Source organism: Mustela lutreola, chromosome 14 (assembly GCF_030435805.1).
Source record: "Mustela lutreola isolate mMusLut2 chromosome 14, mMusLut2.pri, whole genome shotgun sequence".
Lineage (NCBI taxonomy): Eukaryota > Metazoa > Chordata > Mammalia > Carnivora > Mustelidae > Mustela > Mustela lutreola.
In genome coordinates, this window is record NC_081303.1 from 15169904 (window position 1) to 15197450 (window position 27547).

The 27547-nt window shown below is 39.7% G+C and overlaps 1 protein-coding gene across 3 annotated transcripts in view; it reads left to right on the forward strand.

Annotated features, from left to right (window-relative positions):
* The first annotated feature begins 9830 nt into the window (after positions 1–9830).
* CENPF (centromere protein F) overlaps positions 9831–27547 on the forward strand; it is a 61665-nt gene continuing 43948 nt past the window's right edge. For 2 of the 3 annotated variants that reach the window (XM_059146045.1, XM_059146048.1), the window contains exons 1-7: positions 9831–9955; positions 12446–12648; positions 13877–14073; positions 19122–19243; positions 19616–19707; positions 21739–22030; positions 23154–23356. In XM_059146045.1, the coding sequence (XP_059002028.1) occupies positions 12487–12648; positions 13877–14073; positions 19122–19243; positions 19616–19707; positions 21739–22030; positions 23154–23356 (1068 nt within the window). In that variant the 5' untranslated portion in view covers positions 9831–9955; positions 12446–12486. The remainder of the gene's footprint in view (positions 9956–12445; positions 12649–13876; positions 14074–19121; positions 19244–19615; positions 19708–21738; positions 22031–23153; positions 23357–27547) is intronic. The other variant, XM_059146047.1, reaches the window with a different exon arrangement.

Sequence of the window (27547 nt, forward strand, 5' to 3'; positions counted from 1 at the left end):
CAAAACAAAACAAAAAAAACCAAGACCAGTTAATAGCTTCAGGGTTTATGGGACCCTTTTGTGTCACTAGGAATGGTGTTCCCCACACCCCACTTTATCTAGTAGAGCCCGAGTAGAATGGGAAGCATCTATGGGTTATTGGGAGTGATAGTAAGAAGGGCTAATTTTTGTTCCATTGCTTGGAATCTGGACCTAGATATTCTAACTATTGAGGACACAACTTGCTATCATGGCTCAATACAGATAGTACATTAGGGAGGCTGTTTCTCTAACTCCATCGCAGGTTATACCTAAACTATAATAGGCAATTCCTATTGCCTATAATAGGTTATATCTAAACTATAATAGGCAATTCCTATTACCCTTAATAGGCAATTCCAACATAGTATCTGTTAGTTTCCTAGGGATGCTGTCACAAAACACCCAAAGTGCCTTCAAACCAAGAGACATTTATTGTCTCTCAGCTCTGGGGGCTGGAAGTCTGAGATCACAGTTTTGGCAGGATTGATTCCTTCTGAGGGCTGGGAGGGAGAACCTGTTCCAGCTTCAGGTAGTTGGCCAGTGCTCCTTGGTGTCTCTTGGTTTGTGGCGGGTCCATTCTTTCCTTAACAATCTCCCTGTATCTCGGCTTCTGTGTCCAAATATCCCCTTGTTATAAGGACATTGTCCTATTGGATTAGGGCTTACCCTAACAACCTCATGTTAACTGATTACATCTGAAACAACCCTGTTTCCAAACAAAGTCACATTCTGAGGGGCTAGGGATTAGGACTTTAACATGTGACATAATGCAGAACACTATTCAACCCATAACAGCATCGGACCAGCTACTTCCAGGAAATAGGCAGGATATTGTAGAACCAGCAATCTGATGATCTTGTACATATTTCTCACTGGATCCGCTGGTCTAAGGCAATTTTATGCAAGATCCCATAACTATAAACCAGGTATTCTTTTAGCTCTCAGAAAGGAAACCTGACAGAGGATCTTTAAAAAGAAAAGATAACCCCACATCTAGAGTAGGTATTGATTCCTTCAGAGTAGACTTGGAAGAATCCAGTGAAAAAACTGACTTGCCACTAAGAAACTGGTGTTTCTGTATCTGTAATGGAAAGATATCTAGAAAACTATAAATATTTGATAAACAATATACTTCTAAATAACCCACATGTGAAATATAAAATCATAAGGGAAATTAGAAAATACTTGGACTGAATGAAAATGAAAAGACAAAACAAAAATTGTGTCATTCATTTCTTCTAAGAAGATATATAAATGGCCAACAGACACATGAAAAAATGTTCCGCGTCACTCATTATCAGGGAAATACAAATCAAAACCACAATGAGACACCAGCTCACACCAGTCAGAATGGCTAAAATTAACAAGTCAGGAAACAACAAATGTTGGCAAAGATGTGGACAAAGGGGAACCCCCCTGCACTGTTGGTGGGAATGCAAGCTGGTATAGCCACTCTGGAGAACAGTATGGAGGTTCCTCAAAAAGTTGAAAACAGAGCTACCCTATGACCCAGCAATTGCAATACTAGGTATTTGCTTAAAGATACAAATATAGTGATCCAAAGGGGCACTTGCACCCCAATGTCTAGAGAAGCAATGTCCACAACAGCCAAACTATGGAAAGAGCCCAGATGTCAACTAACAGATGAGTGGATAAAGAAGTGTGTGTGCGTGTATTTGTGTGTATGTGTGTATATATATGATGCAATATATATATATATATATATATTCCATATATGTATATATAATGGAATATTAGCCATTAAAATGAAATCTGGCCATTTGCAACAACTTGGATGGAACTAGATGGTATTATGCTAAGCCAAATAAGTCAATCAGCGAAAGACAATTAACATATGTTTTCACTCATATGTGGAATTTAAGAAACAAAACACAATATGATAGGGGAAGGGAGAGGAAATTAACACAAGATGAAATCAGAGAGGGAGACAAACCATAAGAAATTTAAATATTTTATTTATTTATTTGACAGACAGAGATCACAAGTAGGCAGAGAGGCATGCAGGGAGAGAGGAGGAAGCAGGCTCCCTGCTGAGCAGAGAGTCAGATTCGGGGCTCGATCCTAGGACTCTGGGATCACTACCTGAGCTCAAGGCAGAGGCTTTAACCCACCAAGCACCCCAGGTGTCCCAGAGACTCTTAATTATAGGAAACAAACTGAGGATTGGTAGAGGGGAGGTAGGCGGGGGAATGGGGTGACTGGGTAGTGAGCTTTACGGAGGACACTTAATGTAATGAGCTCTGGTGTTAAATAAGACTGATGAATCACTGACCTCTACCTCTGAAACTAATAATACACTATATGTTAATTAACTGAATTTAAATGAAAAAAATTGTGTCATCAGGTAAAGTTAACACAAACTTTAAATTCTTATGTTAGCAAAGGAAGAATGGTCTAGAATCGGTTGTCTAAACTCTCACTTTAAGCAACTAATAAAAGAAAATTAAATTTAAGGTAAATATAAAGATACAAGCAGAAATCAATGAAACAGAAAATGGACAAATATTAGAGAAAAAAATCAAATCAAAAGCTGGTTTTTTGAAAAGATCAATAATATCAATAAAATTCAAGCTAGATTGATTAGATTGAGGGTGGTGGAGAGAACATAAATTATTAGCATCCAAAATGAAAGGAAAAAGGTAATTACATACAATAAGGCCACTAAAGGAATGATAATAGAAAATTTCAAAAAACTACGTTTCAGTAATTTTGCCAACCTATACGAAAAAGAAAAATTCCTTAAAAGACACAAACTACTGAAATTGAATAAAGTAAAAATTTAAAAACCTCTTTTCAATTAAAAATTTTAATTCCTATTTAGAAACCTGCATAGAGAAAATTCCAGGCCCAAACATGAAAGAATAAATAATACAAATTCTATATAAACTCTTCCTGATAGAAATGAGGAGGAAATGTTTCTCAACTAATTTTATGGGGCCAGATTTAACTTGATCCCAAAACCAGGGATCCAAACTTCCAAAAAAAAAGCCAGTTTTGTTTTTTTTTAAGGTTTTATTTATTTATTTGAGAGAGACACAGCGAGAGAGGGAACACAAGCAGGGGGAGTGAGAGAGGGAAAAGCCCAGTTTTGGGCTTAATCCCAGGACCCGGAGGTCATGACCTGAGCCGAAGGCAGTTGCTTAATGACTGAGCCACCCAAGAACCCAACCAGGCCGGTTTTAATCATGCTTAATGATATGACAAGATAGGGGCACCTGGTTTACTCAGGACAGCAGAGCAACTCTTGATCCCAGGGTTGTAAGTTCGGGTCTCACATTGGGTATAGAGATTACTTAAAAATAAAATCTTTAAAAAAATGATATAACAAGAAGGAAAACTATGAGCCAATATCTCTCCTATACATAGTTGCAAAAGTATTTGAGAAATATTAGCAATATTCATCAATACACAAAACAATAGTATACCATAACCAAGTGGCACATATAACATAATCCAAGGTTATTTTACCATTTGAAAATCAAACAACATAATCCCCACAATATCTGAATAAAGGAGAACTACCACAGGATCATCTCAATAAGGACAGCAAAATAATTTTATAAAATCTAATACCTAACCATAATAAAAACTGTCAAAAAAATGAAAGAAACCTCCTCAGTCTGATAAAGGGTATCTATAAAAATGTACAGCTATCATCACACGTAATGGTAAAAGACTGCATATTTTCCTCTGAAATCAGAAAGACAAAAAAGAAGTCCACTCTCATATCCATCTGACATCATACTTGAGATCATAACCAGTGGAATAAGGAAGGGAAGAAAAATAAATAGAAAGCATGTAGACCGGAAATGAAGAAGAAAGCATGCAGAATAAATAGAAAGCATGTAGACCAGAAATAAAAACTATGTTGATTCACAGAGAACACCTGTAGAAAATAGTAATGTACAGAAAAACTACTAGAACTATTAAGAGATGTTCTAAGTTAACTTGCACCCCACTTGCCAATTCAAATGTTGAAACCCTAATTCCTAGTACCCCAGATTGTGACTTTATTTTGAGAAAAGGTCTTTACAGAGTTAAAATGAGGTCATCAGTTGGGTCCTGTTGTAGATTGAATGTTTATGGCCTCCCCAAATTAATATGTTGACACTCTAACTGCTCAGTGTGATGGCATCCGGAGTTGAGCCTTTGGGAGGTGATCAGGCCATCAGGGTGGGACCTTTGTGCATGGTATTAGTGCCTTTATAAGAAAACATACCAGAGAACTTCCTCTTTCTCTCTGCTCTGCCGTGTAAGGAGGCAAGAAGATGGTCCTCTGGTGAGGAAGAGATCTCTTGCTCGAGCCTAAACATGCTGGCACACCTGATTCCAAACTTCCTAGGCTTCAGAATTGTGAGAAATAAATTTCTGTCATTGAAGCCATCCAGTCTATGGTCATTGATGAAAGCAGCCTGAAGGAAGGCGGGTTCTAATTTTATCTGACTGAAGTCTTCCTAGAAAGGGGAATTTGGAATTGCCATGCATATAGGGAAAATGCCATGTGAGCATGAAGACAAGCCAAAAAGAAAGGCCTGGAACTGATTCTTCCTTTATAGCCTTCAGAGGGATTCAATCCTGACAACACATTGATTTTGGACTTCTAGCTTTAAGAAGTGTCTGTTGTTTAAGCTACCCACTTTGTGATGCTTTGTTATGGCAGTCTTAGCCAATACAAGACAGGTTAGCAAGTCTGCAAGATAGAACGTCATTTTATAAAAATAAATTGATTTCTTTATACAAGCAACATAATACTAGAAAATAAAAATTTTAAAAATCCACTTACAGTAGTGTGCAGAAAAGGAAATAGGTATGGATGAATATAACATTCTTAGCTAAGACTCAAAAAAACCATGACTTATGAAAGCGAAAATTGAATTGACTCTACCAAAATCAAAAGTTTATGCTTTTTAAAAGACAGCATTAAGAAGTTGAAAAGACAAACACCACCTTTGGGGAAAATGTCTGCAAAACTTGTATCTGACAAAGGCTTTGTGTCCAAAATATATGAGAATTCATAGGAAGAAGACCAACAACTCAGTAAAAAAATAGGCAAAGTATTTTGAGACATGTCACAAAAGGAGGCATACAACTAGGTAATAAGCCCATCAAAAATGGCCAACATATTAGTCATCAGAGAAATTCAAATTAAATCCATCATTAGCTAACATTCATGAATGTTAGCATAAATTAGACTGCCAATACCAAGTACTGGTGAAATATGCAGATCAAATAAAATCAAACACTCAGGCACTGTAAAATACACAACCACTTTGGGAAAGATTTTGGGCATTTCTTAAAAAGGTAAGCATTCATTTACTATTTGATGCAGTAATTTCACTTATATGTATTTTATAGGAGAAATGAAAACATATGTTCATGCAAAAGCTTGTATGCAAAAATATAGAAGCTTTATCCATAAAAGTTCCAAACAGGAAACAATACAAAAGTCAATCAACAAGAAAATGGATAAACCAATTGTATATCCATGCAGAGCCATATTACTAAAAAGTTAAAAGATAAGTATATTACTAAAAAGTTAAAAGATAAGTAAATACAAATACCATAAGGATGAGTATCAAAAATGTTATGTTGGGGCATGTGGGTGGCTCAGTGGGTTAAGCCTCTGCCTTCGGCTCAGGTCATGATCTCAGGGTCCTGGGATCAAGCCCCACACCGGGCTCTCTGCTCAGCAGGGAGCCTGCTTCCCCCTCTCTCACTGCCTGCTGCTCTGCCTAGTTCTGATCTCTCTCTGTCAAATAAATAAGATTTTTTAAAAAAGAAAAAAAAGAAAGACATTATGTTGAGCAAAAGAAGCCAGATATGAGAGTATACATTATGTAATTCCAGTTACATGAAGCTCTAAAAACACATATATTTAATGTATAGTGACAGAAAACAGATCAGTGGGTTGGAGTGTGTCTTGGACTCTTAGGCAGCGGGTAACTGGAAAGGGGCACAAGGAAACCTAGTGTGAAGGATTATTTGCATTTTGATTTTGATGTTGCCTAGGAGGTGCATGTATTTTTCAAAATTCATTGCACTATACACCTAAAATTAGTGTATTTTACATGAATTATATCTCAATAAAAATTAAAAAATAGGGTCTAGATTTTCAAAATGGATAAAAACAAAAGAAAATCATGGGCTGCTTGCAAGAAATGCATCTAAAGCATACAGACACAGAAATGTTGCAAATAAGAAGATGGAAAATATATTTCACCTAGTACTAACTACAACAGTAGACTCTAAAACAAACTGAACCAACAAACCAAAGTCACAACCACTATAACCACCAGCGCAACCAACCAGATAGCAATCCTTCCTCACGGAACCAACGCTTGAGAGAGTCAAGAGAAAGAGAGACAAGCTGGTAATTAGATTCATGTCAAATTGTAAAATGATTTTAAGTCTTCATTTAGCTGAAGCATTGTTATGAAATCATAAAAAAATAAAGTATGGCATCAAATAATAGGTTTTATTGTCTTCATGATTCAGAGAGACAGATTTCATTTATAGAAAGAACTTTCATGTTTTGGGGAGGGGGATAATTGATTAAAAGGAGGATAGCAACTTATTTAACCAAGCCTAAAAAGGAAATGCAGTGTGATGAGAGAGATGGCTCGACAGAATGTAGCTTGAGATAGTATTTCTTCTGAAAGGGAAAGATTTGAGCAGTTAAGTGCTACGAGGAAAACTGAGGAAGATACGAGCAGTGGAAGATTCTTGTTTACAACTCAGAGTGGAGTTCTGAGACACCAGGGGCTCCAGAACATTAATATGCTTCTTGTGGTTGTAGCAGGAAAAGTAGAGAGAGGAATGGGTGTAGAATTGGGCAAATTTGTAGATGTGGGTGACAGGCAGTTGAAGGCGTTCCTGTCAGACATCTTTCATTTTCTGCCACCTGGGAGATGTGGTCATGTTCTGAGAGCCAGAGTAGAGATAGTAGTTGGAGGAGATTAGAGAAATTTTAGACTTGGGAGAAAGGGCTGTGGAGCAGCACTGAGATGCCAGTTAGAGGTCATCTAATACAAGTGGTTCCTATTGGGGTGCCTGGGTGGTTCAGTTGGTTAAATGTTGGACTTCTGATTTCAGCTCAGGTTATGAACTTGAGGTCCTGGGATTGAGCCCCAGATCTGGTTCCATGCTCAGTGTGGAACCAACTTGGGGTTCTATGTCTCCCTCTGTTCCTCCCCCCACCCCAGCTTGTGCTCCTTGTCTCTCTCTCTCAAACAAGTAAGTCTTAAAAAACAATTAAGTGGGGGCGCCTGGGTGGCTCAGTGGGTTACGCTGCTGCCTTCGGCTCAGGTCATGATCTCAGGGTCCTGGGATCGAGTCCTGCATCGGGCTCTCTGCTCAGCAGGGAGCCTGCTTCCTCCTCTCTCTCTCTGCCTGCCTCTCTGCCTACTTGTCTCTCTCTGTCAAATAAATAAATAAAATCTTTAAGAAAAAAAAAAAAACAATTAAGTGGTTCCTCTCTGTGCAGTCCTGGGATTTTTCTTCAGCACTTTTCTGGAGCAACAGTGCTTTTAGGCAGGGTCTGGACAGGTGCATGCATATGTTTGAGGAGACAGAACAAGAACCAAGGGAGTCGAGGATACTAGCAGAAGAGTGGTTTAAGTGATGGACCCGGCGATCTAAGTGGGAGACGAAAAAACAGAAAGAATCAAGGGCACTGATTCATAGGCGGAAAGTACAGATGGTGGATGAATAATCCAGAGAGAGTAGACTGACTCAGTGAGGGAGCGGCGTTAAAAGGAGAAGCAAGGGAGTTGAAAATGACTCTTAGAAGACATCTGTATTTTGTTGGATGGGATTCACCCCCTTTAGCCCCTAAAAATAGAGGCAGGGGAAGGAAATCATAACTGAAGTCACAAAATAATCTCCATCACATGATTCCCCTGTTTAAGAAGACAATGTATTTTTTAAAAATTTTATTTATTTATTTGGCAGAGAGAGAGAGAGAGAGAGTGAGAGAAGGAACACAAGCAAGGGGAGTGGGAGAGGGAGAAGCAGGCTCAGCTCTGAGCAGGGAACCTGATGTGGGGCTGGATCCCAGGTCGCCGGGATCATGACCTGAGCTGAAAGCAGATGCTTAACGACTGAGGCACTTGGGCACCCCAAGAAGTCAATGTATTTCTTTACTGATTATTATAGATGACTGAAGTACAGGCTTGGCTATACAGCCTGTACTTCACTCTTAGTAGACACTCAATAGGTGTCTACTAAGAAATGAATAAATGATTGCAAACGTAATCTTTGAAAATCCTCTCTTACATGTCTTTCTAGTTCTGTTTTCCTTAGGCAACTAATAGTTGAATAATTACTCCTAGGAAGCAATGGAGTTGTGATTAGTTTTGGAGTCAGAATTTGGTTCAAATCCCAGAACAACCAGATGCTAGACTAATTATGGCAATGTCCAGTAAAAGTTCTCACCTACTGGCTCCCTCCCCATTTTGGGGGGATACAAGGATAGCGGGTAACAAGGCCTTTCTCCAGACCAAGATGGTCTTATTTTTTATGTGCAAAGTTACTAGACAGTTAGCAGAGATACAAAAGTAAATTAAAACAGATTTTAATCTACAGGAATTTTCCAGACTGTAGGAGAAATAGACACAAATACAAGGTATACACCAATTTCTGGGAAAGATGTAGGAAATAATTATTTTTAAGGGGTGGGTGAGAACAGTGAAGTTTTATGTAGAAAGTGGCACTGGACCTGGGTATTGAAAGATGAGCAGAAAAGGTAAGGGACTATCTAGAATGCAGTAACCACCTAACGAAAGGTAGAGAGAGGGTTACGGAAAGCTTGGAATCTGTTGCGGAAGACAACAGCATCAGAGAGAGAGTAATTTAATTCATTGTTTGGGTCCTGTCCTTGGAAGCTTGTTTTAACTGAATAGGGAAATAGAACAAGTACCTAAATACACACAAAATTAGTGGGCTTCAAAATGAGGAGAGATTCCGTCCAGTTTTGGAGATTTTTCTGGCTGCGGTGTCCTGGAATCCAGCTCACAAGTGTTCAGAATCACCTCTTTAGAATATGATCAATCAAAGAGGTTAAAAGTGAGATCCTGTATGTTCCAGATTCAATTTCGAATGAGGGAGCGTCTGTGTGCCTCAGTTAACTTTTAAATAAAAAGGAAATACTTTCCTCAAAGAATTGTAAAGAATGACAGTGCGTGGGGACGCCTGGGTGGCTCAGTGGGTTAAAGCCTCTGCCCTGGGCTCAGGTCATGATCTCGGGGTCCTCGGATCGAGCCCCGCATCGGGATCTCTGCTCAGCAGGGAGCCTGCTTCCCCCTCTCTGCCTGCCTCTCTGCCTACTTGGGATCTCTCTGTCAAATACATAAATAAATAAAATCTTAAAAAAAAGAAGAAGAAGAAGAATGATAGTGGGTGAAGAATGCCCCGCAAGCAGAGAACCTCACATCTATGTCCTAAACTGTGTGTTTAGTAAGCAGGTACCTGGAGAGTTGGCCAGACAGCATAATTCCGCCGGTTGTAGGCGACAGACCACGCCTTCCCGCGGGTCCGCGGGTTCCCCGGCTTTTGCGGAAACAGCGGTTCAAAACGTCTCCCAGCCTCTGAGAACGCACGTGGTCTCGCCCTCCCACGACAACAAAAAAACACCGTAACTCCAGCGCCGGCCCCCTGTGGTGAGAGCTTGATTTTTAAATCCGTCCGAAAGAACCAATCAGAGCCGGCAGTCCGAGTGCGCGGAAGCCGATTGGCCCATTTCTGCTTACGACGACCAATAGGCTTGGAGGGTGCGTTTGGTCCGTCCCGGAAGCGGGCAAATCGAAAACCGGTGGCGGTCGCGGGCAGTTTGAATTGGAATCTGGGCGGAAGCCCGCGGAGCCTGCCCCGGGAGCCCGACTCTCTGAGGGGTCGTCTTTCCCTCCCCGCCAGCAAGGTGAGTGTCCTGCGTGGGTCGTGGCGTCGGCGGCGGGTGTGATGGGGGCTGGCCTTCCGCCCGGGGCTCCTGAGCAGGGATGCCGGTGGAACCGAGCCCCCGGGGCCAGCGGACCGCCCCCTCCCACCTCAAGGGACTGGAGGATCCACCCGGCCGAGGCCTTCAGGGCTTATCCGCGCTCTTCCGCGCCCGTGCTCGCACGAGTGTCCGCAGACCCTGCTCGGTCCTGAGCTCGCACTTCGGGGGATCACATTCCTCTGGAAGATACATGAATTGGAGATTAGCAGATATTTCCTAGCAACCGTCTAGGTCCAGAGCCAGTGGCTCCTTTTTGAAATGTGGGCGTCGGTCCTTTGTTGCCTGGAGGAGAGAAAAGCTTGGATTTTGATCTGCGCGGCACATTGGTGTGCCCCTTGCTATCCGCGAGAGCATTTCCCCTGCCTTCCACATTTCTTTGGACACGCTTGAGTGCCCGGCTCTGCTGTGTTAGGAAGACCCAGAAATAAGTAAACGACGAGTCCTATCCCTGAGCTCTGCGTAGGAGAGCAGGCAGGGTTTCCACCCTTCGGGCTCAGCCGTGGCACGAGAGGGGACGACTGGGGTTTCTTGGAGATGGGAGCTCTTTTTAAAGGGAAAGCGCGAAAGTGGGCCTCCAGTGCCGGGGGTGGATAATTAGGGCATAAGGAGTGCCCTCCCCATATTTAAGATAGAAAGAGCGTTTTCTGCAAAATCCTCCTTGCAGGAACCTTGACACCCGGGGCTTTTCTTCATCTACGCATCCTTCTTTATACCTGCAGCTGCTTAGGTGTCAGTCTGGAGATTTACGCTTTTTGATCTTTGCCCCAGTAGCTCCCTACAGACTGAATGGTTGATGCTTTAATCTGATCAAAATTGGCTTGGTCTGGTGGTTGTTTTAACTACTTCTTTATAGCTGTATCTTAGACTTTGCAATAGAAAAGCATTCAACTTGCTAGTTTTCCTTCTGTTTATTTTCCTCATCCCTATCATCTTCCTAAATTGATCCTTCTAATATTTTGTTGATGATGGCATCTTGATGTAATGATTGCAGTGGTTGGCAGCTCTGTTTAGGACAGTTATTCTTTTGTGCCGCTGGGCTAGGGTACTCCCACCCCTGCATGAGCAAGCTGGATTGAAATGGCAGGAGAAGCCTATTGTGACAGTGTAAAATTGTCCTTTGTTGGTGGAGAGGCATGAGATTTCTTCCAGCAGTTTCTGGGCAAATGGCAGTGGAGGTTAAGATGCTGCGTTCAAAGAATTGAGATCTGGAAAAAGAAAAAAAATTAAACTGGCAGAGAAAACACTGCTTTTCAAGACTTAATAGCTAAGCCATGTTTCCCATGAACTTTGCTCTGTCTCTTTAATCTTTGAACATCTTTTTATCATTCTTAGTACTTTTGTCAACCGTTTATTAGTTCTGATAAAAAGTTTTATTGATACAGTGACACTAAAATGTTCGTGGACTTCATTTGTCAAAAAGCAGATTCTCACCTTGCTCAACTAGCTGGAAAATGAATGCGTTTCTTTAAGTTCCGGAGGCTAATGAATAAAGAACAATTAACATACTTTTCTCCCAGCTCCTTTAAATTTTAGGAAATGTGGCTGTGAAGGAGGTAAGCCACTTCCTTCTTGGTATTAGTGGCTGAAATATACAAATGAAGTATTTTTGAGGATTAATATAATAACTAACAGGTACAGAATGCTTATTGGGAAATATAGGACTGTTATAAGCCTTTGGAAAGTCACCGTCGCTATTATCCACACTTTACAAATGAGGAAACCGAGGCACAGAGCAGTTAAATAACTTGCCCAAGGTCACACATCTTGAAGGTGGTTGAGCTGAAATTTGAATTATTGAGGCTATATACAAGTTTCCACATCAAAGTCTATCTGGAGCATGGCTTTACCACATTTTGCAATGATTTTAGCACTTATATGTCATTCGCTCTTTGCTCATTCTTGCAATAATCCAACACATGATAGTTGCTGGGAAGGAGAGGTAGGGGGGCCTATGCCATCACTGACCAGGAGATATGGTCAGACTGGGGACCTCCCTAGGAAAGGCTTCTCAGAGGAAGAGGGACAAAGTGTGCATGGCAATGAGGTGAAGAGCATTTGCAAAATAACTTACCATGAGTCTTGTTTGTTTACAGGACGTATTTCACCTGTAACCCCAGAGCAGAGTACTCCTGTTCTATATCATGAAAACAAAGTGAGCAGTAGAAAGCAGGTAGCTAAGAAGTCAAACCTGAGAAATAGGAAAAACAGAGCCAGGGAAGCCACACGAGCATCTGGGGTACCTCGCAATCAGAACTGTTGGTGGCCACCTTTCAGGGGGTGGAGAAGATAGAGGTTATACGTCCTTATCTGTTGAAAGGTGAAGCTTTGAAACTCCTTAGAGACTCGTTAGTCTCTGAGACTTTTTGGTCCCTTTTCCTACAGTAAGACCAACAGTCTGCTTATTCTTTCCAGTTTATTTTTAAATGTGTGACTAGTAAAGAAAGGAGAGCAACATGAGCTGGGCTTTGGAAGAATGGAAGGAGGGGCTGCCCACCAGAGCTCTGCAGAAAATCCAAGAGCTGGAAGGCCAGCTGGACAAACTGAAGAAAGAGAGGCAGCAAAGGCAGTTCCAGCTGGAGACCCTCGAGGCCGCACTGCAGAAGCAGAAACAGAAGGTATCAGCCAAACGCTGGCTTTTAAAACCGTTCACTCAGTATTTGGATTGTTTGATCTTGGTCTAAAATTTCAAGAAAAATGAGCGCTCTCTTTGGGTGGCAATCCGACCCTCTCCTTTTTCTCCAGCCTCTGCCCCTCATTTTTCCTTTCCTGCTAATATCGAGGGCTGCTGAGTTCTTATTAATTCCATTTGGGACCACACGTGGGAAATTGCTTTTCTATTCTGTACCAACATGGCCAGATCCTCTGACTCTGAATTAGGGTGCTTTGTGGTCCAAATGGATATTGCTTCCTGAGGGTGGGCTTTTCACCATGGTATTCCTGGACTACTTCTCTTCTGGGCTAGGAAGTGAAAACTAAAACGGTGTTTCTTCCTTCCCTCTGCGTTAGCCAACAAGCTGGTGGTACAGTCATGGCTTCTAAAATGGCTTTGCTAGTGGGAGAATTTTTACAACTTAGTTCAGCGGTCAAGCTTTTTTTTTTTTAAGATTTTATTTACTTAGGTGGGAGAGAGAGAGAGGGCGGGGGTGGGGGAGAGAGCGTACAAGTCAGGGGAAGGAGCAGAGGGAGAAGCAGACTCCCCACTAAGCAGAGAGCCTGACCTAGGACTCGATCCTAGGACCCTGAGATCATGACCTGAGCCAAAGGCAGACACTTAACAGACTGAGCCACCCAGGCACCCCACACTTTAAAATGAATTACTAAGGAGATTTATAGGGTTTATTTTTGGTTTGTTATACTTGAAAGAACATTAAACCCTCCCTTTCCAGGAAGGGTACATTTAGCCCTGACCAAAGACAGTGTAATTCCTGACTTTGTAGAACTTTTCTATCTACAAGCTTCAAAGTGAGGTCATTTAAAATATGCTGTGTTCGTGGGGAACCTGGGCGGTGCAATCAGTTAAGCATCTCACTCTTGGTTTCCACTCAGGTCATGATCTCAGAGTCGTGATATCGAGCCCCTGTCAGTCTCCGGGCTCAGCATGGAATCTGCTTGGACTTTTTCTCCCTTTCCCTCTGCCCCTCTACCCGTGCTCGTGCTCTCTCTCTTTCTGTCTCAAATAAATAAATCTTTAAAAAAATTTTTTTGTGTTTGTGAAGAAACACTGACCTGTAGATTACAGCAAATACGTCTCAAAATAATTAGTCTTCGGTGTTGCATTCAGATTTACAAATACTTGATAAATTCCCAAAGTCGAGATCTATTTCTTTCTGGACGATCTGTTAGGTTGAGAATGAAAAAACAGAGGGCGCAAACCTCAAAAGGGAGAACCAAAGCTTGATGGAAATATGTGAGAATCTGGAGAAGACCAAGCAGAAAATTTCTCATGAACTTCAAGTCAAGGAGTCACAAGTGAATTTCCAAGAAGGGCAGCTGAACTCCAGCAAAAAACAAATAGAAAAATTAGAACAGGAACTGAAAAGGTAATTATTTTTGAGTGGTATTAATGTGGATATCCTTTATATGTGTTCATTGGATCCTTTATCTTTTCCTTTGATGATGTAATTTTACGTTGCAATCATTTTTGCAATGAAATAAACAATGACTTGAGAGGAATTAATTCTTCTGTACTTCAGTCCTATCATTGCCTGGCTCAGTAGTACGTATATTCATTAAATGGCTTCTCGCTTATTCATTTATTCACTCAAGATATATTTATTAAGCTGCTTCATGGGCCAGATGCTGTGTTTGTTACTGGATGATATAATATTAAATAATACCACATCTCCCAATAGCGAGTACTAGAAGATGGAGGGGAGTTAAGCATGGCTAATACTGATGGCTTATGTTTTTTCCTCTGAGTGGAAAAGCTATTGTAGATAATGAGACAGAACGAGGGAATTTCAGGGGCACCTGGGTGGCTCAGTGGGTTAAAGCCTCTGCCTTCAGCTCAGTCATGGTCTCAGGGTCCTGGGATCAAGCCCCGCATCGGGCTCTCTGCTCAGCGGGGAACCTGCTTCCTCCTCTGTCTCTGCCTGCCTCTCTACCTACTTGTAATCTCTGTCTATCAAATAAATAAAATATTTAAAAAATTAAAAAAAAAAAAGAACTAGGGAATTTCAAAAAACCTAGGAGCACTGAGGGCCCAGTTGAGGTTGGAGACCAGGAATTTATAACAGGACCCGTCTATAGAGTTGTTTGCCCCCCGCCCTCCCCCACTCCACCTCCTTTTAGCATCTGGGTTGTAAATGCTGAGAATGTGAGCAGGAGGATTGACTTAGGGTTGTTTTTAGCCAGGGTAATAGGATGAAAGACGGTGGAATGATGGAGGGTGCTGAGAAGAGGGTGGTTCAAATCGTGTGCCGTGATATCTAGGCTGGAGAGGGAAGGAAGTGTACTCAAGAAGAGTTTCCTCCTGAGGTCCCCATCTTCCATCTTAAGCATTAAATAACCAGTTTGCCAGCTTAAGCAATAAAAAATGGTGCTTATGACTTCTTTTCCATTAAAAAAAATCCTCAAACAATTTGAGACATTAATCAAAATAAATTCAGTGGGACCAAAATACGCTAGCTTATAAATGGTATTTTCTTACTGTAATAGTGGAGATTTGTCAAAATATCAAAGAGTAATACAGGCGGAAAGCAAAGTGGATGTTAGCAGATTGTCCCATTGTTGATTCTGCTAATACACACCCAGAAGTTTAAAAATAAAAAAAATTTTCATTTTGAAATAACTTTAGATTTACAGAAACAGTTGTTAACATCTTACATAACCAAAGTGTAAGACCAAACCAGAAATGAACATTGATTCAGTACTATTAACTAAACTACGGACTTTATTAGAATGTCACTGGTTTTTCCAGTCACGAGCTGTCTCTGTTCCAGACTCGGATCTAGGATTGTACATTATATTTAGTTGATATTTTCTTAGTCTCTTTCTAAGCTGTGACAGTTTCTTGTTGTTTATGTTGTTGAAATTGTTGAAGAATCTGATAGAGTCTAATAGAGTCTGCTCTATTGTAGAGCAGTCTGCAGTTTAGGCCTGTTGGCTGTTTTTTCACTGACGAGATCACAGTTTTTCAGCAGCGGCACAATTCACATCCAGGACTGGATGGTCCTTTGCTGAGGAAAGCTGTCTTGTGCATTGTGGGATACCTAACCGCATTTCTGGCCTCTACCCACTAGATGCCAGTAACACCTCCTCTACCTGCCTGTTTTGATAATCAAACACGTCTCCAGGCATCGCCAGATGCCTTTGGGGAGGTAAAATCATCCTGGATTGAGAACCACTGGGTCAGATTGAGGTTATGAGTTTTGGGTGAGAAGACCACAGAAGGAGCGATGTGCCTTTCTCAATGTATCTTTGCAGAGGATGCGTGACCTAATACAATTTTTACCCTGATTCCCTGGCTGATTAATAAATATCATGATCCCAAGAATTTTTTTTCCTAACATAGCTGCAATAATCTTAATTCTACTTACCTCTCGAATAAATTTTTGCAAGTTAAAGCACTTTAAAATTACTCCTGTTTTCCTGTGAAGATAATTAGGTACACAGAAATATCTTCCTAATTTTGGTTCCTACCCACATAGGCAGATGGCTCTCTTATAAGTTGTATGTTAGAATGATAAATAACTTCTATCTCATTGAATTTTTTCGTTTTCTTGTTTACTGTCTGCCATACCAGACTCCATGAGAATAGGGACCTGGTCAGTCTTATCCGCGTTCCCCACGCACCTGGCAGGCCCTCAAATATTTGTCAAATGAAAAAGTGAGAGATAAGTAGTTGTTTTTGGAAAACAGATGCCAAGGAAGTAGGAAGTTTACTTTATGAATGCCAGAATAGTTTTCTTTGAAAGCATATTTTGGCTGCTGGTTTTAAAAATACTGGTTTTCTTTTTATTTATTTTTAAAGATATTATTTATTTATTTGAGAGAGAGAAAGAGCAAGCTGAGGGAGAGGCAGAGAGAGGGAAAGAATCTCAAGCAGGCTCCCCGCCGAGTGTTGTGCCCCATGTGGATTCGATCCCTTGACCCAGGGATCATGACCTGAGTGGAAACCAAGAGTCAGTTGCTTAACTGGCTGAGCCACCCAGGCTCCCTAGAAATACTGGCTTTAATAATTTAGACAGAAATGTTTGTATTTTTAACATTTTAGGTAAACATTTTTGTATACATGTCTATATTGCAAAGTGACATTTGGTGGGAAGACTTGTAGATACAAAGTACAGGGTTGTGTGGGATACCTGGCAACTTGGTTAAGTGTTAGCTTTATTATTATCAGTTGTTATAGTTGGGGCTAGGATAGCACATTTAGTTTAGAAGTATTTTTATTACCAGTGATGTAGGTATAGATGTTTATAAACATTTACAAACTCTATAAACCTCAAACTGTAAAAACTATTAAGAATACAGTTTTCCAGAATATAAAAGCTATAAACTACAACAACTTTTGAGTGTATTCAAATTCCCACTGGTAACCTTCAAGTGCAGGCTGAAACTTACCTTCTCCAACAGTGGCCACTGATCAGGTTTCTGGAAGGTCTCAAACAAGTTAGTCTGGACTATTGGAAATGTTGGTCAAAAACTGTTGAGTATTGACAATCTCATAGTTAAACCAAGTAGAAAGATGCTTAATTTCGTGTTGTTTTTGGAGGCAGTTTTTTTCTTTATAGGAAACAGGAGAAATAAAGGCTTATAGGAATAAAGCAGGGTATAGTTTTATATTTTAAATAAATACACTTGTTTTTTTTCTAATGAAAGGATAGATAGAGGGGGATGAAATGTGAATTTGTGAGGAAAAAGAAACACTGAGTCTACAAGGTTTTTTAAAATTCGTCTCTAAAATCACCAAATTTGTCACACCTTTGGTAGTCTGTAGACCTACACCATTCATCATGGTGGCTGCTGGCTACATGTGACTGTTATGTGCTTGAAATGTGGCTATTACAAATTGAGATGTGACAGGGTGCCTGCGTGGCTCAGTCGGTTAAGCAGCTACCTTCAACCTTCAATTCAGGTCATGATACCAGGGTCCTGGGATCAAGTCTTGCATTGGGCTCCCTGCTCAGCAGGGAGTCTGCTTCTCCCTCTTTCTGTCCCCTCTCCTGCTTGTGTTCTCTCTCTCTCTCAAATAAAATCCTAAAAAAAAAAAAAAAAAAAATCAAATTGAGATGTGCTATAAGTATGCAATGCATACCAAATTCTGAAGGTTAAATAGAAAAAAATGTAAAATATCTCAATAATTTTAGTGTTGACTGCAAGTTGAAAGGATGATATTTTAAAAATATAGAGTTAAATAAAATACTAAGATTAAATTCATTTGTTTCTTGTTACTCTTTACATGTTAGTAGAACCTTTCTATTGGACAGTGCTGTTACTTACCAGGAGCTTAAATCTGATGATTTGATTTGTAGAGCAGTCCTTTTTAGCCCAGACATTGATTTTTCCTCCCACATTGAGGTTGGATCTGAGTGGGGCTGGGGCACTGGGGCACTTTCCTCATTCCTTGTTTTGAGAGACATGTCCATGAGAAAGAGACTGCTGCGCATCATTAGCTCTTCTATGGAGTGTTCATTTCATTTCTTGATTTGAGCTAAAATCAGAGACATTATAGATTTGTGAGAATTGAGTCCTCCTAACTTAGGTTGTTTGATTCTGAAAGGTGTTCAGAACTTAAGTGATAGAAATATTCTGTGCATATATACAATATATAGCTTACTTTTCCCATTTCTTTGTGACTTTCTCTAGCCCTGTTTTCTCTAGATGCATTATGTTAACTTGATTTTTGTGTCTCTGTTTTTAAAGATTTTATTTATTTAACAGACAGATATCACAAGAAGACAGAGAGGCAGGCAGAGAGAGAGTGGGAGGGAAACAGGCTCCCTGCTCAGCAGAGAGCCTGATGTGGGTCTCGATCCCAGGGCTCTGGGATCTTGACCTGGGCTGAAAGCAGAGGCTTTAACCCCCTGAGCCACCCATGCACCCCTTTGTGTCTCTGGTTTTTTTTTTTAATGTCATAAAATACATGGCAAGTTTATGTTTTTTTAATGACTTAATATCACAAGTGATGTCATTCAATTTTGTGATTTGAATCAATGCTTCAGTGATGCCAATTTCTTCCTATGCTTCTGAAGTTCTGGGGTTTTTTTGGGGTTGTTGTTTGTTTGTTTTTAAATATTCCTGGGTCTTTCGTTGACTTGGAGTAAAAAATTTGCTCAGAGTACATTCCCAACCTCCCAACTCTATAACCATAGTGTCATTACAGACCTTCACTGTAGCTTTTGTAATATTGCAATTTTAAGTTTATATTTTTGTTTCCCTAACCAGACTGAGTTCCTTTGAAGAGGGGGAACTGAGTTTGGGTCTGTCCCATAAGTTAGTTCTTATGAAATGTCTATTGGACCAAGGAAGTGGTAAGAATTCTCAGAGGGTGGGGTTTTTGTAAGTTTATTACTCTCTGGGAACAGGTGGTGCTAGTGTTTGGCAGCATTTGCTCTGATTTGCATCTTCTTGGGTCCTTTCCTAACAGGTGTAAATCTGAACTTGAAAGAAGCCAACAAGCTGCACAGGCTGCAGATGTCTCTCTGCATCCATCCACGACACCACAAAAAATCTTTGCAACTCCACTGACACCAAGTCAGTATTATAGTGGTAAGGATTATTTCCCCTCATTGCTCTTTTACTGGGATTTTAATTTTGCCAAAGAAATCACATAATTCATCTTTGAATTCAACTTTTAACTTGGGCATTAAAAAAAATAAACCTTTTAATTTGGGCATTAATGGCCCACATATCCACTTGTGTATCTGTGTAGTGGAACTACCCACTTAAGCCTTTAAACTTTTCATTTTAGCCTATAGTGTGTTTTTAAAAAAATTCAGGTTCAGAATATTCAAACCCAGCATCTGTTCACTTCGTGTACTACAATATTCATTTCTAAACTATTACGATGATTGTTGACCTGTGAATTCCTTTACAAAATCAGTGACCAAAGTAAAACTGTATCTCATTGTCTTTGTTTAGGTTCCAAGTATGAAGATCTAAAAGAAAAATATAATAAGGAGGTTGAAGAACGAAAAAGATTAGAGGCAGAGGTTAAAGCCTTGCAAGCTAAAGTAAGTTAATGATGGGTCTTCTCAGTGGAGTATGTAGTTGAACAAGTACTTTGATATGCAGGAGTCCAAGGTTAGAGAAAAATCTGGTTCACGTAGAGCTTGACACATTTTTCTTAGATTGAGAAGGTAAAGTTCCTGGATGATTACATTAGTTATAATTACTTATTGGTTTTAAAAGCAAGTAGAAGCAAAAAGTAGTGTGAGGAGATCAGTTTATCCCTTGACAATAGATGTTCATCAAATTCTACAGAAATTGCAGCCATCTAATTATTTCCCTATGGAGACATAATGGTAAGGAGAGGAGAGGACCAGAGCCATTCTAGACATTCACCGGCTGGCTTTATCACCTGGAGGCCCTTGGCTGCTTCCCATTCAGTCCTTATGGAATGTACTGATTGCCACGAGGGACATGGGGTTTAAGGGTCATTATCTATGAAATATTTATTTAGAGGAGAGAATTATCAAGATAATCTCCCCAATTCTGTTACGTAAGTTACAGAGACTCAAATTTTAAGCTCCATTTTGGTACGGGTAAATAGGCAGAGGGGTGGGTCATGAGGTTTGTTTGAATGTCAGCAAAAGAAACAAAATGCAGGTTTCAAAAACCCCTGCTTCTAGTTTAGGGACTGACCCAAATATACCTGGTATCTGTACAATTTACCTTTAGCATTTCTGCTTGTGTGATGTTACTTGCTACAGAAAAGGGGCTGGGGGCAGAAAAACAACCTAAATCCCAGTTTTGTACTTTATGTATTTGTGTAACCATAAGAACTCGCTGAAATGGGACAATTCAAACAGCTTAAGCCTGGAATTCTAAGTAGATACTTATGTACTGAGGATCACAAAGTACCTACGAGAGCTTGATCCTTTAATTATTCTCATGCTTTTAACCCTTGTTTGGAGATCACCAGGATTCTGATATGTAGCAAAAGTATTGGTTCTCACGGAGGAGTACAAATTAAATAGTAATTCTCTGGTTTGTCTTAGAAACATCATGTGTTTGGTGATCAGTTCAGTCATTGGTGCCCACTTTCCTTCTGACATCGATTCCCATAGTTTTCTTGGTGGAGAAATTTGAGTCTGCAAACACGAAACCTCTCTGTGTGGCAAAGAAAAGATTTTGCTATAAAAAATTTAATGCACCGGGGCACCTGGGTGGCTCATTTGTTAAATGTCTGCCTTTAGCTCAGGTTATGATCCTAGGGTCCTAAGATCGAGCCCCGCATTGGGATCTCTGCTGAACAAGAAGCCTGCTCCGCCCTCTCTCACTTCCCCTGCTTGTGTTCCCTCCTTCGTTGTGTCTCTCTCTGTCAAATAAATAAATAAAATCTTTAAGAAAAAGATTAATGCAACATCTATAATCATGTCTTGATATTAGTCAGAATGGAGGTAAAGAGAAAAGAAGGAGATAAGGGGGATTATTTGATGAGGACTGAGAAATCTACAGACTTGTTGAATTATTGTACACTTGAAACTAATATAACGCTGTATGTTAACTATACTTGAATTAAAAAAATAAGGAATTCAGAGCAATTGCAAATCCACAAATGTGTGTTACATAAAACACCTTGTATGACATTTTTTGGGAGTGGTATGGTGGAAAGTGAGATTCTTGAAAGAATTCTTTAGGTTAATATTTAGTTTTGATCCTCTTTGTGCAAAGCTAGGGGAGGAGGTGACCAAGGATAGGCCAAGGACACCGAATTTCAGAACTCAAAATGGTAGCGAATACTCACTTGTTTTTAATAGAGTGTATGAGAGATCCAGAATAAATATAAAAACTGAGCCCATTTTAATAGATTGGGACTCAAATACTACTGCCTTAAGCCTTCAGTGCTAAAGTGTAACCATGAGACAGTTCCTTCCCTGGATATTGCAACCTTATGGTTCCCTTGACTTGATGAACATTCTTTCTTGGTATGTAGTGGAAGTGGTAACTTCTTGGCATTATGTCCTTATGCTCTACCTGAAAATAAATAACCTTGAATATTGAGATGTTTAAGGGGCCCTAAAGAGTTTCTGTCTTTACAGAAAACGAGTCAGGCTGTTCCCCAAAGCACAATGAATCACAGGGACATTGCACGACATCAGGCTTCCTCGTCCGTATTCTCGTGGCAACAAGAAAAGACCCCAACTCGGCTTTCATCGAATGCACTAAAAACTCCGATTAGGAGAGAGTTCTCTGCATCTCACTTCTCTGGGGAACAAGAGGTGACTCCAAGTAGATCAACTTTGCAAACAGGGAAAAGAGATGCTAATGGCAGTTTCTGTGATAATTCGAGCAATTCTCACCTTTTGGACCAATTAAAAGCCCAGAATCAAGGTAACTTTGTGAGCTAAATTAAGTTGAAATTAAATTTTTCTGAGATGATTTCCAAGGTGATTTCAGACGTTTATAGTCCTAGAAGGTGCTTGTGTGTTCTGTTAGTTATATCAAAACTCAACATCTCAATCTGGTGATGTGAAATACTGCTTGGAGGATACAAGATACCATAGTTCTGGAACGTACGTTTATTTGTACTAGAAACCTGGTACCTGGAAACCTTCAAAAGTAGTTTTGAGTGGCTTTGTCTTTCTAGAAGTAGGGTGAGTAGGTCAGTTACAGTAGCCCTGCGCCATTCTTCTCTTTGGGCTTCTCTCGTGGCCCATGGAGCAAGCCTGGGGTCTGGCCAGCTTTGGCCAGAGGTGTGGCCCATGTTTGTGGGCAGCTTTGCTCTGTACTGCCAGGTTGTCCATGTAGGAACCAACCTGTAACTTTGGCTGGAGTATCACCCCACAGCTGACAGCCAAGGGCACCAGGTGGTGTTTTGGAATCTACTGTGCAGAAGATAATTTTCCGTGCTATAGTATATTGCAAATCACCTTCAGTATTTGCTGGTGAGAATTGTCAAACTGCCAATACCATTGGAACCAGTATTATATGTATGTAGGGGGGAAAAATTTATTGTTAATTTTGGCAGTATAGGAGGCTCACACTGTCTTGATCTTTACTGGAGGTAAAACTGCCGGAGAATACAGGAAGGTGAATTTTGCACTGCTTGGCACTTTTTGCATTGACATGGGCACAAAACAAATACTAGTTTGCCAGCGTATAAAACCAAGTAGTAATTTCAATGTGGAGTATCCTATGGGATACAATTTTTTCAGCCTCGATAAGGCACTCTTCATGACTTTAGAAAACCATTTTCTTTCTCAAGTTTCTCTGAAAACATTGGAAAATTTGTTTCACCTGCTTCCTATGGGATCCTTGAATACAAATGACAATAGAGACTAACCATTGAATTAAATCCGATTAAAGTAGTTTCTGTGTTTAGTGTGAATTTATATTTATCCCACCAAAGATTTCAGAGCAGAGTAATAACATAAATGATACATTCTGAATTGAGCTATATAAATTTGTCAAAATTATGTATTAATTAAATTGTGGCTTTTGTATGTCATTTAAGACCTAAGGAACAAGATTAGTGAGTTGGAACTACATCTGCAAGGACAAGAGAAAGAAATGAAAGGCCAAGCAAATAAATGTCAAGAACTCCAACTCCAACTGGAGAAAGCAAAAGCAGAATTAGTTGAAAAAGAGAAAATTCTGAATAAAAATAGGGATGAACTGGTGAGATCAACAGCGCAATATGACCAGGCATCAACCAAGGTACTGGACTTCTCAAGTGTTGTTGAAAACCTACATTTTATCATACAGTTCTTTGGAAATTTTTTTCATGCAATACTTCAACACTAAAATTTTTGAAATGTTAGTAATGAACCTCATTAATACATACTAGACAGTATTGATGCAATTGAATTAGTAAGTTCTTTTAGAGTTGGGCAGATGTGGGGTGAAATCCAGACTGCATGTTTTCCCAGCAAAGTGACTTGGGCAAGTCACTAAGAGGGTGGGGAAGAATAAAGATCATGTATATATGGCACTTGACACATATAAGAGGAGACTAAGTAATGGAGCTTTAAAAGAAGCTGGGACACCTGGGTGGCTCAGTTGGTTAAGCATCTGCCTTCTGCTCAGGTCCTAATCCCAGGGTCTGGGGATCGAGCCATGCATTGGGATCCCTGCTTAGCAGGGAGTCTGCTTCTCCCTCTGCCTGGCACTCCTGTGCTTGTACTCATTCTCTCTCTGTCTGTCTGATAAATAAATAGTCTTTAAGAAAAAATGAAAGAAAGAAAATGTGAGACTTTAAGAAGCACGCAAGAGGGCAGAGAAGCTGGTAGAGTCCAGAGTTTTTGAGGTTTATGCTGAGAACCTTGAAATTAATCCTATTAGATCCATGTCTGATGTGCGCCTAAGGAAATTTACTTTTAATAAACTCTAGATATTTCTAAGGCAGCAGGTAAGAACTACTGTAGTAGGTAGACTTATATCGTCTGTTTGCCTTGTGAAGACAGGTTCGTTCTTTCTTTTTAAAATTATTTTAAGGTAATTGTAGATTTACATGTAATTGTACAAAATAGTAGCTTATTAATATGATGGGTTACATTGATTGCTTTTCAAATATTTGAATAAGCTTTGTGTCCTTGGAATAAAACCTACAAGACCATGGTATATAATTCTTTTTATATATTTCTAAATTTTATTTGCTAATAATTCATTGAGGATTTTTATGTCTATGTTCATGAGGGATATTGGTCAGCTGTATTCTATTTTTGTTCTTTCTTTAGTATTTGTATCAGAGATCATACTAGCTTTATGAAATGAATTGGGAACTGCCATAATTTTGTGGGTCATGAGATAAAGCTCCACGTTGGGCTCTGCACCCAGTGTGGAACCTTCTTGAAATTCTCTCCCTCTCCTGTTTCTCCTGCTCATGCACTCTCTCTCTCTCAAATAAATAAGTCTTTAAAAAATAACAAATTTAATTTTTAAAATAGACATATAGCTATTAAAATTATTTATTTCATACTGGATGAGTTGGGATAGCTTGTGTTTTTTGAGGAAATGGTCCATTTTATCCAAATTTTTAAACTTAAAAACGTAGTTTTTGTAGTATTATTCTTTTGATGTTGTTAGGTGAAGTGATATTCTGTTCCTGATATTTATGCCATTTTCTCTTTGCCAATCTTGCTAGAGATGTGTCAATTTTGTCAATAATGACAATAGAATTTGTCAGTTTAATGATCTTTTGTTGATCTTTCTAAAGAGTCAGCTCTTTGGGGGCGCCAGGGTGGCTCAGTGGGTTAAGCCGCTGCCTTCGCCTCAGGTCATGATCTCAGAGTCCTGGGATCAAGCCCCGCATCGGGCTCTCTGCTCATCGGGGAGCCTGCTTCCTCCTCTCCCTCGGCCTGCCTCTCTGCCTGCTTGTGATCTCTCTCTGTCAAATAAGTAAATAAAATATTAAAAAAAAAAAAAAAAGAGTCAGCTCTTTGGTTCATTTATTTTCTTTTTTCAATTTTATATATTTTTGCTCTGTTATTTCCCTCTGCTTGCTTTGGGTTTATTTTGCTCTTCTTCTGGGTTGTTGAGGTGGGGAGCTTAAATGATTGATTTGACACTTTTCTTTTCTAGTGTAGGCATTTAAAGCTATAAATTTCCCTCAGTACTGCTTTAGCTATGTCCTACAGATTTTGATATATTGTGTTTTTACTCTTATTCTGTGTATTTTTATTTGCTTAAGACTTCCTCTTTTCCCCAGGGATTACTTAGAAATACCTTTCTGAGTACTAATCATACTGTACCATACTTACTGAATACCAATCATACTGTATGATTTCAAATCTTTTAAGTTTGTTGAGGCTTGTTTTATGGTCTAAGACAATGGTCTACCTTGGTATATGATATGTTTCATGGGCACTTGGGGGGAAAAGTATATTCTGTTGTTGGGTGAAGTGTTCTCAAATTATCCTTAGCCCCAAATTATCTGTTGGTTGATGGTGTTGTTGAATTCTATATTTATGCTCGTTTCCTGTCTATCGGTTGTTGAAAGAAGGATGGTGAAAGTCTTCCATGATTGTTGATTTATCTATTTCTCCTGTCCATTCTCAGTTTTCACTTCACATATTTTATAGCTTTGTTGTTTGGTGCATAAACATTTAGGATTGCTGTGTCTTCTTGGTAGATTGACTTTTATCACTATATAATAGCCCTCATTGTTCCTGGAAATTTCCTTCTTTCTCAAGTCTACTCTTTCTTTTCCTTTTTTTTTTTTTTTAAGATTTTATTTATTTATTTGACAGAGAGAGACAAGGAGAGAAGGAACACAACCAGGGGGAGTATGAGAGGGAGAAGCAGGCTTCCCACTGAGCAGGGAGCCCAATGCAGGGCTTGATCCCAGGATCCTGAGATCATGACCTGAGCCGAAAGCAAATGCTTAATGGCTGCATCCAGCCATCCAGCCATCCAGGTGTCCCAAGTCTACTCTTTCTGATATTAACTTAGTCACTCCAGTTTTCCTTTAATTTTGCATAATGTATTTCCTTCTGTCTTTTGAGTTTCAGCCTGTCTTTTAATTATTATATTTGAAGTGAGTTTTGTATAGACAGCATATAGTTGGGCTTTTTCTTGTTTTTTTAAGATTTTATTTATTTATTTGATAGACAGTGAAAGAGGGAACATAAGCAGGGAGAGAGAGACAGGGAGAAGTAGGTTCCCCACTGAGCAGGGAGCCTAACGTGGGACTTGATCCCAGGACCCTGGGATCATGACCTGAGCCTAAGGCAGATAGCCAATGACTAAGCCACCCAGGCACCTGTGCATATATATATTTTTCAAATATTTTATTTATTTATTTGAGAGTGAGAGTGTGAGAGAGAGCATAAGAGGGGAGAAAGTCAGAGGGAGAAGCAGACTTCCCATGGAGCTGGGAGTCCTGTGTAGGACTCCATCCTGGGACTCTGGGATCAAGACCTGAGCTGAAAACAGTTGCTTAACCAACTGAGCCACTCAGGTGCCCCAAGTTGGTTATATTTTTTAATCCATTTTTCCATCATCTGTCTTTTAATTAGCATGTTTAGGCCATTTACATTTGATGTAATCATTGATTGGTCGTGGCTTAAAACTGCCATCTTATTTTTTTGTTTTCTTTTTCTTTTTTGTGAGTTACTCAAACATTTTATAGGATTTCATTTTAATTTATCTAGGGTTTTTAGATACATTTCGTTGTAGAGCTTTTATAGTGACTGCCCTAGATAATACATTATATATACACATCATTTATCAGTCTGTTGGTGTTGTCATGTAAGCAGCTCTAAGGGATTACAGAAAATTTACTGCTCTCTTCATCCTTTTACCCTCCCATAGTTATAATACAATTTCTTTAAGTGTTTACTCTACCTACATTCAGAACTACATCAGATGGTGTTATAATTTCTGCTTTAACTGTCAAACATAACTTAGAGATTCTTTCTCTTCGGTTTTCTATTTATGCCAAGATTATTGCCTACCCTGTTTTTCCTTCTTTCCTGATTCCTTCCAGTATTCCTTCTTTCATCATTTTCATTTTTTTTAAAAGAACTTCCTTTAGCCATTTCTTTCTTTCTTTCTTTCTTTCTTTCTTTCTTTCTTTCTTTCTTTCTTTCTTTTTTTTTAGTTTGGTCTATTGGCCACATATTCTCTTAGTTTTCCTTTCTCTGGAAATGTCTTGATACTTCATCTTGGAAGGTGTTTCCTCAGGATACAGGTATTCTGGGTTGACTGTTCTCTTCTTTCAGGACCATCATGTTTTCCCCTTGAGTTCCAAAGTCCTTAGTCACTCAGTCTCTTCCTTTAGAGCTTTCTTAACATTTGTGCAGAGTTTTGAATTGTTGTCAATGGAAGGAATAGAGAAATGAATGTTTATTCTATCTTTCTGGATGTGGTAGTCTAGGTTCATTTTTTAGACATTCTCCTAGTGCCATG